Here is a 16,659-nt window from a genome sequence, read left to right on the forward strand (position 1 = left end):
CAAGGGGCACCTTTGGCGTATCTCAAGCGACGCTGGGGGCGCTTGACCATGCTTCAGTTTTTGACGCCTCGGGAGTGAGAACAGGTTGATATAAACAGCCCCTCATGACTGGTTCTCTCTCACTGACGCCTAATTCTATTTTATATGCAGTGGACGCAGTGTCTTATTTCTGTGGTTTCCTGTTAGTTGTTACTCTTCAGAAATTTCCTGTTTAATTTTTTTTGCATGACATTTTTTCCAGCATGCCTTGAAACAGCAATTAGAAATCCATGGAGTACTGCTACAGATATAGAATAGTAAAATGGATCATTTTAGGTCAAAAGGACCCCTTTTATTCTGATGGACACTGTTAACATTCAATAATTTGGCATTTGCGTTAACAATAGACAACGCAACATCAGTTACACTTTCTTCGTAAATTTAATACGAAAGGCGGTCTGGCGGAAGCTAAATATTTTACTTTATAACTTGTTAAATTTGGATATTTTTCGTACACAAACGCATCGCTTCGCATCAGAAGGCTTTTATTAACCCCCCAGAGCCGTGTGGAGTATGTTTATGATGGATGGATGCACTTTCTTCACCTTCATACTCATTGGTCCCGTTCACTGACATTATAAAGCTTGGATGTGTCAGGATATTTATTAATATAACTCCGACTGTGTTCATCAGAAAGAAGAAAGTCACATACACCTAGGATAGCTTGAAGGTGAGTAAATCATGGGGTAATTTTCATTTTAAAGTGAACTAATCCTTTAAAATACATCACTCAGTATTATATAAAAGGGGGTTCCTGCTTCATCCCTCTACTCAGCATATAGGGTCTTTCCCAGAAGAAGCCCTTTGAATACAGGTTTACTCTGATCAGTGTTGGAAAGGTCTATGTAGATACCAATAGACTGCAGTGAGTTTTGGTTTTAGTGACATATTTCTTAGAAGTGAAAGTATGCAAATGGAATGAAGAAGTTTTTATTTCTGGGAACAAATGTTTGTCATATTTTATGCTACAATAAGAAATGCATACTCTCAGAGAGGAGCCCAGTTTGTACACTCCACTTTCTCATTGACATGGCAGACGCTAGGACATCAGGAAAAGACCAGGCCAGCTGTCCAATCTGTCAAGATCTACTGAAAAATCCAGTGACTTGTAACTGTGGACAGAGTTTCTGTTCGGCGTGCGTTCACGACAGCTGTCCTCAGTGTGGAGAGATGTTCACTCCAAAGCCTGTTCCACGCAGATCCGTCAAGGTCGATGAAGTGTTGGGCAGAATGAAAAAACTGGAACTATCTTCTTCAACCCTTCCTCTGGATCCAAGTTATGCTGAACCCGGAGACGTACGGTGTGATGAATGCACTGGAAGAAAACACAGAGCCGTCAAGTCTTGTCTAATGTGTATGGCGTCCTTCTGTGAGAGTCACCTAATACCTCACACCACAGTGCCCTATCTGAGGAAACACAAGCTGATCGAAGCCTTCTCAGATCTTGAGGAAAACATCTGCTCCCAACATGAAAAAATCAATGTATTCTACTGTCGCACAGATCAGAAAAGTATCTGTGCTTCGTGTGCATTGAATGAACACAAAGGACATGATACAGTTGAAGCTGAAACAGAACGGATGGAGAAACAGGTCAGAACTTGTTCATGTGTTATATACTTGGCTTTTGATGATGTTTACATCAGTTCTCTGAGGTGAAATGGTTGTAAAATGCATATGAGAGCACATGATCAGAGCAGTAAACTAGTTAGACCTGTGAGGAAACCTGATACTTTTCCTTGACAAGCTTCATATTTTTTCAACCACAAAGACTGAGATTGCAGAAAAGCGAGGAGAAGTGCAGCAGAGAATCAAGGACAAACAGGAAGAGCTGGACGAGCTGAAAAAGGCTTTTGAAACACTAAAGGTAAGAGCAACCACTGCAGGAGCAAACATGAGTAGATCAACAGGCAATAGAGATAGACACACATTAGAACTTAATCTGTACAGTTTTATGAACGGTTCTGAGAAATTAAGTTTGGCCTGTTGATTAATAAAAAATAGTATCAGCAAGAAACTAGCAATAAACTAGTGCAATATAGTATAGCTTTTACATGTTATAGAATTGACACTTTACTGTACCTTATAATAATATAATAATAATTATAATTGTATGTTATTTAATAAACTACATTTGAATGTAACAGTTTTTCATAGCTTAAAGAGAATATAGAGAACCACAAAAATCAACTGCTGTTTTGAATGGATGTAACTAAAGACTCTGAATGAAGGCAATAGGGAAAGATGCCAGCTCACTCTGCCTTCTAACAGTGCTCTGCACAGGCTGCATTAGAAGAAAACAAAAAGATCTTCACTCAGCTGATCCACACCATTGAGAAAACACGCTCTGAGGTAGCAGAGCTGATCAGAGCTCAAGAGAAGTTGGAATATAGTCGAGTTGCAGGACTTCATGAGCAGCTGGAGCAGGAGATTGCTGAGCTCCACAGGAGAGATGCTGAGCTACAGAAGCTTTTAAACACAGACAATGATGTTTATTTTCTACAGGTAATTGTTGATTCTTGCTATAATGTTTAACGACTTAACCCTCTGGTCACACTCATACTCTTCACGGTCACCAGCTTTAAGGCTATAGAAAAACACAAGACGTGTCACCCGTATTGTTTTGAATGGGAGAAAGTGCAACGCGCAATATGGCGTAAGAGCCAATTATGTTCAATTGCCGATTGATAAAGTCATCACTGCATCGGCCGTTAGAAGCTCCAGTTCCTATAGAAACAGTCAGACGCGCACTTAGGACTGATCATTAGCTTGATCCATTCCAGACTTTTTTTTTGTCATGATTCGAGCGTCTAGAAACAAAATTTATGAGACAGTTGTTGTCAGATTTCATTGGTGATTTCAAATATGAAATTTAATCGAAAGCTTGGCAAACAGCTTCGAAGAATTTAAGATAGGAGCTGCACTTGCATGCCCGAAAGGAAAGATGGCCGCCGAGTGAAATGACTTGCCTCAAAGACTATAGATAGGCCTATAGATTTTGCTTGTCTTAAAGGGACTTTGGTTTAACCCCTTCATTAATGAGTTTTTTTTTTTCTACATCGTGGCTGAATTGTGGATTCTCTGTATTTTTTTAGTATTTCCTGACTTTTTTTTTTTTTTTTTTTTTTTACAATGATTTAGCTTTTTATGTGTTCACCATGCCACAAAAGTCACTAGGTTTAGTCATTCCAATGTAGTTACAATTTTCAAAAAAATCAAAATGTCAAAAGTGACCGAAGAATGTTTTATGTATGTATGTATTTATTTATTTATTTATTACATTTGATAAAGTGTAATTTGATAGTCTAAAGCAAATCCAATGTAAATATATCAGTATGTTTGGTATTTTTCTCCACAGCATTTCCAGTCCCTTTCTTCACTATCTGCATCTGTGAACTCACCCAGTTTACCTGACAATCAACACACTGAACATGATCTTGTGAGGAAATCTCTTTCTGATCTTAAAGTGGAATTCCAGAAATTTGGCAAGGAGGAATACAACATAATTTCAAATGGTGAGAAAAAAATATAAATCAATATAAATGTATACAAGTGAACCTCTCACATAGATTACCAATAATAATGCACCAGTTTATCTGTATGTTTACAGTTGCAAATATTCAGTTGAGATTTCCTTTTGAGCCAATTACCAGCAAGGATTTTCTACGTTGTAAGTGACTCATTCTGTACATACACTCATGCAAAACTGTGGTTAATTTATTTAAAAATATTACTAATCTGTTCTCTCCAGATTACAAGATCATTACACATTTCTGGTTTTGTTTCTGTTTTTATCTTTTTTGTTTTTGTATCAGATTTCCAGAAGTTTACAATGGACACCACCACTGCACACAATGAACTCCGCATTTCTGAAAACAACAGAGAAGCAAAATGCCGTGAGACAATCCGACCATATATTCAGCATCCAGACAGATTTGATTTCTGGCCCCAGATACTATGCAAAGAAAGTATATCTGGACGCTGTTACTGGGAAGTTGAATGGGAGAAAGGGATATGGGGGGTCTATATTGCAGTTTCATATAAAGGAGTGGGAAGAAAAGGACAGGATCGTGCACATTGGTTTGGACATAACAGTATGTCCTGGAGTCTGGAATGTTCTCCAACTCCCTGTATCTGGCACAACAACAATAAAACTGAGATCTCAGGCCCTATATCCTCTAAAATAGGTGTATATGTGGACTACAAAGCAGGAACTCTTTCCTTTTATGACATTTCCGACACGATGACTCTCTTACACAGAGTCCAGACCACATTCACTCAGCCCCTCTATCCCGGGTTTTGGTTCAGTATGTCTTCCTCAATAATGCTGTGTGACTTCTGAGCTGTGCTGCCTTTGCTGTTTATGAAATATTTGTGTAATGTTAATTTTAAGAAAGTGAATCATATCACTAAATACAGATTTTTTTCGCATATAAATGTTCTATGCTGTGAGGAGCTAGAAAATTGAAATGTTTGAAGACGTGAAATATACACTTTGCATACTATTATTTACATTTATGTTCTTTTTTTTTTTTTTTTTACAATTATTTTCTAATTATGTAATGGTAAAGTATTATTTTTTATGTTTAAATCATTATGTTTATGAATAATCAAAATCTGTAAAACTTATATCAAAAGATGTTATGTGTATATATATATATATATATATATAGTAAAGAATGATAGAATGTAAGTGCAGTTTAAATGAGAAAATGATAATCAGAAGGTTTTGGTCACTTTCATTATGCTGATGATTTTAATAAAAACAGATTATGATCATTACAGTTGTGTTACGTGAGTTATGACCCAAATACTTTATTTATTTATTTATTTATTTATTTTACAGTTTTTGAATAGACAGCAAAGAAGATGAATCATGTGTGAACAAGAATTGTACTACTCTTGTTGACCCAGTAGATGGAGACATCTCTCTTGCACTGATCACAGTCAGCAAAATAATATAGTTCAATAAATCAATGAATAAATGTTTATTTATATTTTAATAAAAATAGTGTGTAATTATATGCATTTCCTAATGCAACATTCCCATTTTACAATGACCATTACAGTACCTATCATTTCAAAATCATGTTGGATATCATATTCAGAGTTCACAGTTTTTATTCCACCACTCTCATGACAACACATACACACATTATATGGACATGTTACTATAATCGTTTAACAACTAAAAAGTGTGTATATGTAAGCGCTTTATTGTAGCCTATATTAAAATTGTAAGTTTCTCTCTGTACAATAATAACGCCTTACACTTCCATTTGACCTGTATCTCTCTGTAAAATGTAAAGAAAGATAATTACTCCCACACAGTTCAGAGAACAAAACAGATCTGATTTATCTCCTAAACCTATTATACACCAATCAACATGAAAGTTGGTGTGAAGGTGATCGTAAAGCACAACAAGCTGCTTTTTGTCTTCATTTGTCGGCAGGTTTTATTTTACTGTATATAAACATCCTCATTAAATCCTGCCCAACATGTCTAACTTCTTTTGTTCATCTCATTTGAAACCTCTTCTGTACAAACATCAAACTCACTGCCTACGTCCTCAATCCACTTGTGCTGAGAGAATTGAACACTTGCACCTAACACTGTCTGGGCATGGGTATGCAAATTATGTTTTATGAAGAAGCCATGTTTTTGCATATCCAAACTGTAAAATTATTGTAAAAAAAAAAATGATAACATCTTTACATCAATAGCCACACATCAACGTCTACAAACAGTATTCCCTGATTCTTGAGACAAGGGACAAAACATGTCCTTCTTGTTAAAAATAAAGAAATTTATTAAAAAATTAAAATACTAAAAAAGTTACATTTAAAGGAATTCTGTGTACTCAGGGCATTTATTGCTTATATTTTTTAATAATGTCCTTAGTATTATTTTAAATGCTCTATACTTGGAAAATACATGTAATTTAACCTGTCCTCAGTATGAATTCACAATGTAAAAAAGTGTTTAAAAAATGCAAAAAATTCTAAAATATACATTTAAATTGAAAGGCAGAGAGATTTGCAAGATATCAAACTATGAAAAAAGTAAATCTTGAATTTTATTTTCTATAAAACCCTGATGTAATGGTCTTCATAGAGAGTAAACATGTCCTTTGGATTCTCATAGAATTGAGAACATTTCTGCTGCTGCTATAAAGAACATTTCTTGTTCTGCTACATAATAATGCTTACCCTTTCACTAAACCATAACATAAATTTCTTTTTCAGCTTTTTTCAGTGAGCTACATACTGGAGGCCCCGAATGAGACATACTGTACTGCTAAAGGGAGAAAAGCAAACCACTGAAAGGATTGTTGAATTCAATTAAATATAGTAGTTAAGTGAGTTTTCTTAATTTTTTGTCTTGTCAACCAGTTGTTGAAAAAATATTTTTTTAGTACTGAAATCTGTTGTAACCTCAGTTGGAGCCTTTGTCAACACATCAGTATTTATCAACTCCGTCAGTATTTAACACCATCAGATTAAGGTTTTTGTTAATTTTGAAAGAAATACTTTACTATTTTTTCAATTTATTGTGTTAAAATATTAAAATCAACTGAACTACATTATACTATGTCTTATTTACCTGAGAACATTGGTTATATATGCTTAATATTAAAAAAGAGGGTAGAGAATTAAGGAAGGTATAGAATTAAGGAAATTAGAAACTGGATTGTTCATAATAATGAATCTAAAACATGTTTTGTCCCTTATCTCAAGAATCAGTGTATTATGAGGCACAGCAACAAACTGGTTAAGGTAGCTAGGAAACCTCAAACAGTAAAACCTGCTAGCCAAGTTTCACTTTTCTTTAACGACATCACATTGAGAACGCAGTATTTATTAATGTTCACTTTGTCCCTGAAGTCATAAAGGAATATTTTGTCTGTGTGTGTTTTCTTCCACAGAACCAGATTCAGAAGATGCAGAGCACAACCAAGCAGAAAATCCAGGAGAAACAGAAATCAATAGAGGAGCTGAAACAGGCTGTGAACACACTGAAGGTTAGAGACGCTCATTTACGTTTGCATTCATTTAAAGGGATAGTTCACCCAAAAATGAAAATTCTGTCATCATTTAATCACCCTCAAGTTGTTCTAAACCTGTATGAATTTCTTTCTTCTATTGAACACGAAAGAAGATATTTATGGGTAGTACAGTATGGGTAACGAAACAGTATCCTTTTAAGAACTACAGTTCAAAAGTTTGGGGTCAGTAAGATTTTATGTATTTTTTTAAAGAATTAATTATGTATTAAATTGGTAAAAAGTGGTAGTAAACTCATTTATAATGTTAAAAATATTTCTACTGTATTTTAAATAATTTGTAATAATATTTCACAATCAGGGGCGTTTCCTCTGAAGAGGCAAGGGAGGTAGTGCCTCCTCAAAAAAAAAAAAAAAAAAAAAATAGGAAGATAATTTGACTAATGTGCTGGTCGCTCTTTTCCATGCAGTAACAATGAATGATGATACAAAAGCACCATAAAAGTATCAGCTATATCATATGAAGCCATATGATACTTTTGTGAGGCATAGATCTAAATCTGTCTCTTTGTGTCTCCTCACGCAGCTCTCTGTTCAGACAGTAGTGGAGAACAATGAGAAGATCTTCACTGAGCTGATCCTCTCTATCAAGAAAAGACAGCATGAGGTGACAGAGCTGATCAGAGATCAGGAGAGGACTGAAGTGAGCTCGAGCAGAAAGACTCATGGAGCAGCTGGAGCAGGAGATCGCTGATCTCGAGAGGAGAGACACAGAGCTGGATCAACTTTCACACACACCTGAACATTTTCACTTCAAGGTAAAAACACTGGTTGCCTGAGGCATCGTCTCTGCTTCAGTGCAAACATGCACGCTATGCATGAGAATCTATATGCAAATAATTGTAAAGCAGTTATTTTTATTTCAACTTTGAACTATTTGTTTTTCATGTTTTTCTCAATATGAACTTCCCAGAATCTGTCTGCTTCTTCTGAGTCATCCAGTATGATTGTTAATATTTCATTTGATGGACTGAGGAAATCTCTCTCTGATCTAAAACAACATTTTGAACATTTTTGTCAGGAAGAGATTAGTAAAATCATCCCTGTCGGTAAGAGAATCCATCCTGCATCAAATCATTTCAGGAACTCTCACTCTCACAAGTTTTTTTTCTTGTTACTTTTATTCTAAGTAAATGAACAGATGTTTTATTTTGCACTACATATACAGTATGCAAACTACAATATTAAACTTGATCTCGGTTCCTTTACAGTGGCAAGAATTCAGATTTTACCAATGTCCAGAAATCACTTTAAACAGCGTAAGTCAAAAAAAAAATGTATACACCTATATATGACAATGTATGTGTCATAGTATGACTAGTGTATTAATTCATAAGAGTTGTATTTAGAAATGTACTCTATTTGAGTTCACAAAATAGTATTAAAGGTAGGGTAGGCAATTTCGGAGTGGCTAGCAATAGCAAGCTAGCTTTGAAAGCATGAGACCCCACCCTCCCTTCAAAGCGTCTCCAAAGCCATGCCTCCTCCAAAACACATGAACACACACAGCGGAGTCTGCAAAGCACCACGAGACGAGAGACAAAGTTAAATTACCTCATGTCTCAAAGCACATAACATTACAATAATAATGAACGTAAACAACTTACAGAGCTCTTACTTGTACCACCTGACTGCTGTAGATTCATTTTGTCTTTGATAGTGATGACAGAAACGTATAAATCTGAGTCGTAGGAGCATAAGCTTGTTGTTTTGCCCTAACGAAAAAGAAGTATATTTCAAGTTCATTTTATAAAGTATACTTACGTAATGTTCAAGTATATTTTTTAAGTATACTTTATGTAGTAAGTATACTAGTATCAATGTACTAGTAGTAAACTTGTAAGTGTACTATTTTAATACTGCTTGGGACTAAATTGGCCCAATTGAAGTATACGTTTAAGTGTACTATAAGTGTAACAGTAGTAAACTTTAAGTACACAACTAGTTCACAGCTTCGTTTCTCATTTGTACTGCATCTGTACTACAAGTGAACTTATAAGTATACTAGCAGTTTACTATTTTAATACTAGTAGTACATTTATAGTATATGAAAGTACACTTTGAAATATACTCAGTAAACTACTAGTTTAGTGCAAGTATACTTGTCTTCTTTAAGTTAACATAACATCACACTTTTCATTTTTGCACTTTAAGTATACTACTATGTTCCTATTTAGGTATTATATTTTATACTTGAAATACTTACTTTAACTCATTCCATTTCAAAAACATTTTATTCTAGCTTCATGAATCCTTTCTTATCTACACTTAAAAGTGGGTGAGTTTCATTTGAAAAAAAAAAAAGGAAACATTTTAAACCAAAAGCTGAGAAAATTGCATTTTTGTTAAAGACTATGTCCTGATGGGATTCAGAACGATGATCAAACACAGGTGGAGTAGATCGAGTCCATAAACACCCCCAAAGCTTCATAGTCCTCATAGTCCACATCAGAGCCGTTAAATATGACACTTATTTATTCAACACTTATTTTTCAACGGCTCTGGTCCACATAACGTTTAGCAGTTTTTATTTATATGCTGTTTACGGTTTGATGATCGCTTTATTTTACATTTGCGTGAGTAATATTCCATCGCTTGTTTCAGCTTCTTCTTCTCCTGCATTTTGATCCGGAGATTCTTCACTCTTTCAGGAGATGCGTAACAGCGCCCCCTACAGTATAGCCTAAAAATTCAGTCAATGGCGAGGGAAGAGTAAAGTAGGTTTGAAGTAAATTCCTTTGTACACTACCAGTGGACTAGCCTACACAAAAATTCAGATACTCAGAATTAGGAATATATCTGTTTTCTTTATAAATCAATATTTTCAAAAAATTTACTTTTATACTTTTATAAATATACATTTAAGTATATCTCGATCAAAAGACTGAGTCCAAGTATAGGCCAAATATACTTAGACTTTTCTGTCAGTATAAGTCAAGTATACTTGTGCAATTTTAAGTAAATTTCTCAGAAGTACATAAAGTATATTTCTGAGAAGTAGCCTACATAAAAAGTAGACTGAAAGTATTCTTATTTTTAGTTTAAAAGAAGTATGCTAATAGCACACTTGAATAAACTTCTTTTTCGTAAGAGTGGTTCAGGAGGAACTGTAAAAGGCTGCTGTTTGTTTGTTTTACTCGGTGACTGTCTGTCGACAACTCTGTATTTGCATTCCTTACATAAAGCGCTGATGATGTGTGATGTCCGTGTGAGCAGGTGTGCGGAGGTATGGAAATACATATGTTGACAGGCGGGTATGACAGCGTATCATTGCATTTGGATCGAATGCAATGATTGGACGAACATATTTTGTTCCTGAGACTTCCACAGAAGATATATGTACATGTTTTAATACTGAGACTACTTCTATTATTGATTGCTATCAGAATGTAACCGATATAACAAAAAGTGTTTATAAAACAATTTGCCTACCCTACCTTTAAACAATTTTTTTTTTCATTGCTAAAATTATAGTTGATCATAACTGACAATAACAATCACAGCATTCTTGAATAATTTTTCTTAGATTTTTGCAGCTTTACCCTTGATCCCAACACAGCGAGTGAACACTTTGTCCTCTCTGAGAACAACAGACAGATGACATACCCTGAGCATTGTGGGAGATATACATTCCCCTGCAAGGTGTTTTGTAAGGAGAGCGTGTTTGGACGTTGCTATTGGGAGGTGGAGTGGAGTGGGAGATGTGTGCACATATCAGTCTCATATAAAGAAATGAGTGGCAGAGGAAAGGGAAGAGTCGGTATGTTTGGAAACAACAGCACATCTTGGAGTCTGCAATGTTTTCCCAAGCCTGTTTTCTGGCATAAGAGTGTTAAAACTGAGATCTCAGGCCGTTTATCCTCTAGAATAGGTGTGTATGTGGACTACAAAGCAGGAACTCTTTCTTTCTACAATGTCTCTGATACAGTGAGTCTCTTACACTGTGTCCAGACCACATTCACTCAACCCCTCTATCCTGGGTTTTGGTTCTGTGCATCAGGTTCTGGAGATCTGCTCTGCCCAGAGTGCTCTGGGTTCAACACCAAAACGTTCTCCTCAGTCAAATTGTGTGATCTATAAACAAGTACTGGGGAAAAATCTGATACCTTCTTCAACATGATTAACATTACTCAATATATATATTCAGCTAGAATGAAAATGTTTGTGTTTGTAAAATAAATCTGTTTAAATTTGTGTATGATATTTTCCTTTAAATTAAAGCGAAGAATACTTTAAATGACATAGGCCTGTTTGTATTAAAATTTTTAATTAATTTCTGTTTCTGCTTTTCTGTCTCTGCTTTTAAACATAAACACTGTTCACACAGATTTGAATAATGAAGATCTATGAGGACTGAATAAAACATTTTATGCAATGTAAATTATCACAGTCAGGTAAATCGCAGTCTCCCATCCAGCGATTTTCTAACCACTAGGAGTTCATGAAATTGTGATCTTCATTAAATTTTAACCTATTTCTAATTTTTTAAATAAAAATTCATTTAAATGTAATAATAATAAAAATATCAACAGAAATATTTCACAAGTGAAAGTGAAAAAATTAATTATATTTTATAAGGTTAACATTGCTTACAATTTCAAAGGGTACTTCAGGTAAATACCTGTTCACAGGGGTTCATCTGACAAAAAAGGTTGCAAATCCTAAAGTTGTTTGTTATTTCAAAATGAGGCTTTTATTGTGTGAAGCTTTATGTAGTACCTCTAAAGACCGTTAGGGGGCCCAAGAGTTCACAAAAACAATTCTACGTCACGTGAGATGGGAATTACGACATGACGCGCAGTGCGTCATGCGCGCATTGTAATTCACGTATTGTTGATAAGTAGTGTGATAAAAAATGGCGTCTACATGGAAAATATATTTAACGATGGTTTATTTGATCGTCTTGTGTATCCTGGCTAATACCCAATCGAAACAAATAACCACGGTGGGTGATATTTCATATATTTTGTGGTAGTTTAATGTCTTTCTGTTGCATCACATGTGTAGCCGCACAAAAGGCTTGTTAGATATTAAATAACTGACAAGTTATTAGACATTGGTTTGGTTTATAAAGATGCCTACACCATGGTTTGTCTGCTGACATATTTAAGTAAATCTAATGTTCACAGTTAATTTACCCAAAGCAGTGGCTGTCATCTTTGAAAACTTCAGGACAAGACTGTCAAGTCAGAATCATGTAAACAAACGGGTTTGTTATTATATTATGTTGTTTATTTCACAGGAGACTGTCGTGTTAAATGTGACAGCGGTTAGTGAAAAGAACCAGACAAAGTACAGTGTGCAGGTAAGAAGTATTTTGGGGAATAGTGCATTACATCCATAATATGTTTTGTGAAGGAGGGGTAATTTACAATTATTTCTCATTCTTTCAGATTAATTTGAATATAGGTTTCTTGGACAATGAAACATTTATTAATGGAGCTCCTCTCAAGTCTGCAGGAGTCACGAGGATGACATGTCCTGCATTGTTGTGTATGCATTTTTGTCTATTTTGTTTTATTTATTAATTGCACGCATTCCTGTATTTAAAGTCTAGTGAAGAGATTTTTGTTCTTTTCTTTGTTTGCAGTGGATGGTTATAACGTGAGCTCTGGTAATCCGGCGGATGGGTTAGTCAGCAGTGAGCTGAGGCTGATGGTGAATCAATCATATGTTCAGAATGATGCTGGGGAGCAGGTTCTGTTACTCCTCCTGAGTCAGGAGATTATCCAGTTGGCGGATGAAAAGGTTTTAACCGTTACCTTATAAATGATGACTGACATACAGTATCTCACAGAAGTGAGTACACCCCTCACATTTTTGTAAATATTTTATTATATTTTTAATGTGACAACACTGAAGAAATGACACTTTGCTACAATGTAAAGTAGTGAGTGTACAGCTTGTATTACAATGTAAATTTGCTGTCCCCTCAAAATAACTCAACACACAGCCATTAATGTCTAAACTGCTGGCCACAAAAGTGAGTACACCCCTAAGTAAAAATGTCAAAATTGGGCCCAATTAGCCATTTTCTCTCCCCGGTGTCATGTGACTAGTTAGTGTTACAAGGTCTCAGGTGTGAATGGGGAGCAGGTGTGTTAAATTTGGTGTTATCGCTCTCACTCTCTCATACTGGTCACTGGAAGTTCAACACGGCACCTCATGGCAAAGAACTCTCTGAGGATCTGAAAAAAAGAATTGTTGCTCTACATAAAGATGGCGTAGGCTATAAGAAGATGGCCAAGACCCTGAAACTGAGCTGCAGCATGGTGGCCAAGACCATACAGCGGTTTAACAGGACAGGTTCCACTCAGAACAGGCCTCGCCATGGTCGACCAAAGAAGTTGAGTGCACGTGCTCAGCGTCATATCCAGAGGTTGTGTTTGGGAAATAGACGTATGAGTGCTGCCAGCATTGCTGCAGAGGTTGAAGGGGTGGGGGGTCAGCCTATCAAATTGGTCTGCATGGCTGTCGTCCCAGAAGGAAGGCTCTTCTAAAGATGATGCACAAGAAAGCCCGCAAACAGTTTGCTGAAGACAAGCAGACTAAGGACATGGATTACTGGAACCATGTCCTGTGGTCTGATGAGACCAAGATAAACTTATTTGGTTCAGATGGTGTCAAGCGTGTGTGGCGGCAACCAGGTGAGGAGTACAAAGAAAAGTGTGTCTTGCCTACAGTCAAGCATGGTGGTGGGAGTGTCATGGTCTGGGGCTGCATGAGTGCTGCCGGCACTGGGGAGCTACAGTTCATTGAGGGAACCATGAATGCCAACATGTACTGTGACATACTGAAGCAGAGCATGATCCCCTCCCTTCGGAGACTGGGCCGCAGGGCAGTATTCCAACATGATAACGACCCCAAACAGACTTCCAAGATGACCACTGCCTTGCTAAAGAAGCCGAGGGTACCTAAACCCTATTGAGCATCTGTGGGGCATCCTCAAACGGAAGGTGGAGGAGCGCAAGGTCTCTAACATCCACCAGCTCTGTGATGTCGTCATGGAGGAGTGGAAGAGGACTCCAGTGGTAACCTGTGAAGCTCTGGTGAACTCCATGCCCAAGTGGGTTAAGGGAGTGCTAGAAAATAATGGTAGCCACACAAAATATTGACAATTTGGGCCCAATTTAGACATTTTTACTTAAGGGTGAACTCACTTTTGTGGCCAGCGGTTTAGACATTAATGGCTATGTGTTGAGTTATTTTGAGGGGACAGCAAATTTACAGTTATACAAGCTGTACACTCACTACTTTACATTGTAGCAAAGTGTCATTTCTTCAGTGTTGTCACATGAAAAGATATAATAAAATATTTAAAAAATGTGAGGGGTATACTCACTTCTGTGAGATACTGTAACTGAATTCTCTGTCATATGACTTTCACACAGTAATACAGTCTTAAACAAAATTACACCTTTAATGCTATGAAAAAAACCAAACTCTAGATTGAGGCAGTGCACATGAATGTGATCAAGCACTTGATGTCATAATTTTGTAGGTCCAGCAGCCAGACGTGTGTGAGGTAGAGATCCAGTTGAACCAGAGCTCTGAGAAGATCACACAGGTCATCAATATTTACCCTTTATCAAGAAGCAAGCTCTCCGTCATTCCACGAGAGAATGACATATTGGTTACTGATGCGTCCATACATAATACAGGTAGATTATGTGGCATAAAATGATCTGAAACGTGCCTGTGGTGCTTTAACTGGAAGGATTTCTATGTACTGTTCTCTGTCTTCACAGTTGAAGACCAAGTGCGTAACACCACTAGCCACTATCTACTCAAACATGCAGAGACCACCCAGGAGGAGATTGCAGCTCCAGGGAAACTTCCTGAAACACCCTTGCGGATGGACCCTGAAACCCTGTACGAGTCCAGAGAGGAAGAGGAAAGGACTTCCGATTCAGTGCTGCTTGGGGTTCCTCTAAGGGGGTCCATATCCTCTTACAGTGTAAGTGCTTCTGTACCACCACTGTAAACTCTTGGGGTATATTAAACACAGGATAATATACTACTTTAAATTTGGCATGAAATGGAAATCGCAATATTTTTTTCTATCCTATTGTGATGTTTGTCTGAGTGAAGCGGCTTCACAAACAAGAAAAAAAATTTCTATTGCTGTGATGTCATGTGAGTGACAGGTTGTCCCGCCCTCATGCAGTAAACACGTCATCAGAGAAGAGTGGAGATGTTTCTGCAAGAGGGAGGGGAAGTTATTTTGATTGAAGATAAAGAGGGCAGTAGTGTCATTTTCACAGACCTATAGCATTTAATGTGATTTGTTATTTGGGCAGGTGGCGTGTCAGTGGGTTGAAGAGCTGAGGGATAAACTGAGGCGCTTCTGGTCTGATTCAGTCCCGCTCTTCTTCTTGATCATGTGGGTGGTGGTGGTTGGCGTTGCAGGCTCAGCTGTCATCATTAAGATCCTGGATCTTCTGTTTCCCTCCTGTGAACACAGGTACAACTTGCACCAACCTGTTACTGGGTCTCTCAACAGATCCTATAATAAATGCACGGCCATATAGGTGATATTTGAATATGTTTTGAAGTGGTGTTTTATGCAGTCTACTAGATAACATGTTTAGGCCTAAATGATATACAACATTTTTCTTTTCTGTCTTTTATAGAGGGTTCTTTCATCTGAATCCAGAGACTCTGATGCCAGATGATGAAAAGCAGAGGCTAATAGATAACATGAATGAAGAAATGCCAGAAAAAAGCATTTTGATAGAAAAGTGATGGACGTGTTCTCATCAGTTTGGCTATGTGGCTTTATTTGGTCGACAATACCAATGACTTCAGTGTAGCACTTTAAAAGAAGAAAAAAAAAACTCCCAACATTTCCTAATGAAACAGATTTCTATTTTCACATCTGCATCTGTGTGAAAGCATTATCAGCTTTTTGTATTCTTCACTACATTGTGCTTGGGAAAAAAGTGTGAGGTGGAATGGTAAAGGTGCACACTTTAAAATAAGCACAGTACCTAAAATGTACCAGGTTTTCCCCTCATTAAACTGGATGTTTTATGGTAATATTATGAATTACTTTTTGCCTGAAAATTGGAAATTACAAGAAGGGGTTAAGGGTATGGCATTAATGGGGGGGTAAATGTAATTAACCATCAAAATAACTTCAAAACAACTCTCCATATTATTTAAATTGACTTTTTTATTATTATTATTTCTTACTGTTTGGCTGTTTTATTGGCCTGTATAAACTGTCGCTTAATGTAGTTTAATGTAATATTCATGTTGCTTGAGATATTGTGGCTACATTAAGCATCAATACCAGCAATACATTTCAGCTTTGACCTGCACTGGACGAATTAAATGAAGATATGTTTTGGCTTGTGCAGTTGGTCAAAGTATTCCCTATAACTTATACTGAGAGAGACAACTTTTCAGGCATTTTAAGCATTTCAACTGGACATGTACATTTCGTTGTAGCCTTGTCATTGGCTGTTAATGAAATCTGTAACTTGTGTCATTCTGAAGCATGTAACGACTTGTTTTCTTCACAGTTTGAGTAAATTCTTCACAAATGAATTCTCAG

At 36.6% G+C, this 16,659-nt stretch overlaps 2 protein-coding genes and 1 long non-coding RNA gene across 6 annotated transcripts; all 3 read left to right on the forward strand.

The window, feature by feature from the left end:
* The first annotated feature begins 981 nt into the window (after positions 1-981).
* LOC127502404 (tripartite motif-containing protein 16-like) lies at positions 982-4,650 on the forward strand. 2 transcript variants are annotated; one of them, XM_051875324.1, is made up of 6 exons: positions 982-1,629; positions 1,808-1,903; positions 2,308-2,541; positions 3,395-3,551; positions 3,647-3,706; positions 3,852-4,650. In XM_051875324.1, exons 1-6 carry the CDS (start codon positions 1,069-1,071, stop codon positions 4,376-4,378), a joined length of 1,635 nt encoding a protein of 544 aa, XP_051731284.1. In that variant the 5' UTR covers positions 982-1,068; the 3' UTR covers positions 4,379-4,650. The 2 variants fall into 2 exon arrangements, with proteins under 2 accessions (XP_051731284.1, XP_051731285.1); XM_051875325.1 differs by lacking the exon at positions 3,852-4,650 and having other exon boundaries at positions 3,647-3,835.
* Positions 4,651-6,859: 2,209 nt separating this feature from the next.
* LOC127502380 (uncharacterized) lies at positions 6,860-11,419 on the forward strand. 3 transcript variants are annotated; one of them, XR_007926849.1, is made up of 5 exons: positions 6,860-7,058; positions 7,627-7,858; positions 8,014-8,149; positions 8,312-8,359; positions 10,627-11,419. It is a non-coding gene; the product is annotated as an uncharacterized LOC127502380 (long non-coding RNA). The 3 variants fall into 3 exon arrangements; XR_007926848.1 differs by having other exon boundaries at positions 8,312-11,419; XR_007926847.1 differs by having other exon boundaries at positions 8,014-11,419.
* Positions 11,420-11,873: 454 nt separating this feature from the next.
* ginm1 (glycoprotein integral membrane 1) lies at positions 11,874-16,652 on the forward strand. Its single transcript, XM_051875307.1, has 8 exons — positions 11,874-12,045; positions 12,343-12,405; positions 12,494-12,593; positions 12,691-12,848; positions 14,602-14,761; positions 14,849-15,057; positions 15,401-15,564; positions 15,734-16,652. Exons 1-8 carry the CDS (start codon positions 11,956-11,958, stop codon positions 15,843-15,845), a joined length of 1,056 nt encoding a protein of 351 aa, XP_051731267.1. The 5' UTR covers positions 11,874-11,955; the 3' UTR covers positions 15,846-16,652.
* The last annotated feature ends 7 nt before the right edge of the window (positions 16,653-16,659 follow it).

The sequence above is a fragment of the Ctenopharyngodon idella genome, chromosome 20, assembly GCF_019924925.1.
Source record: "Ctenopharyngodon idella isolate HZGC_01 chromosome 20, HZGC01, whole genome shotgun sequence".
Classification (NCBI taxonomy): domain Eukaryota; kingdom Metazoa; phylum Chordata; class Actinopteri; order Cypriniformes; family Xenocyprididae; genus Ctenopharyngodon; species Ctenopharyngodon idella.

Excerpts from the sequence above, each read along its gene's own strand:
- LOC127502404 (XM_051875324.1), top strand. The coding sequence starts at position 1,069 with ATGGCAGACGCTAGGACATCAGGAAAAGACCAGGCCAGCTGTCCAATC. Across the intron at positions 1,904-2,307 it reads AGGCTTTTGAAACACTAAAG|TGCTCTGCACAGGCTGCATT; the intron begins GTAAGAGCAACC and ends GCCTTCTAACAG. Across the intron at positions 3,552-3,646 it reads ATACAACATAATTTCAAATG|TTGCAAATATTCAGTTGAGA; the intron begins GTGAGAAAAAAA and ends GTATGTTTACAG.
- ginm1 (XM_051875307.1), top strand. The coding sequence starts at position 11,956 with ATGGCGTCTACATGGAAAATATATTTAACGATGGTTTATTTGATCGTC. Across the intron at positions 12,849-14,601 it reads TCCAGTTGGCGGATGAAAAG|GTCCAGCAGCCAGACGTGTG; the intron begins GTTTTAACCGTT and ends ATAATTTTGTAG. Across the intron at positions 15,565-15,733 it reads TTTCCCTCCTGTGAACACAG|AGGGTTCTTTCATCTGAATC; the intron begins GTACAACTTGCA and ends TGTCTTTTATAG.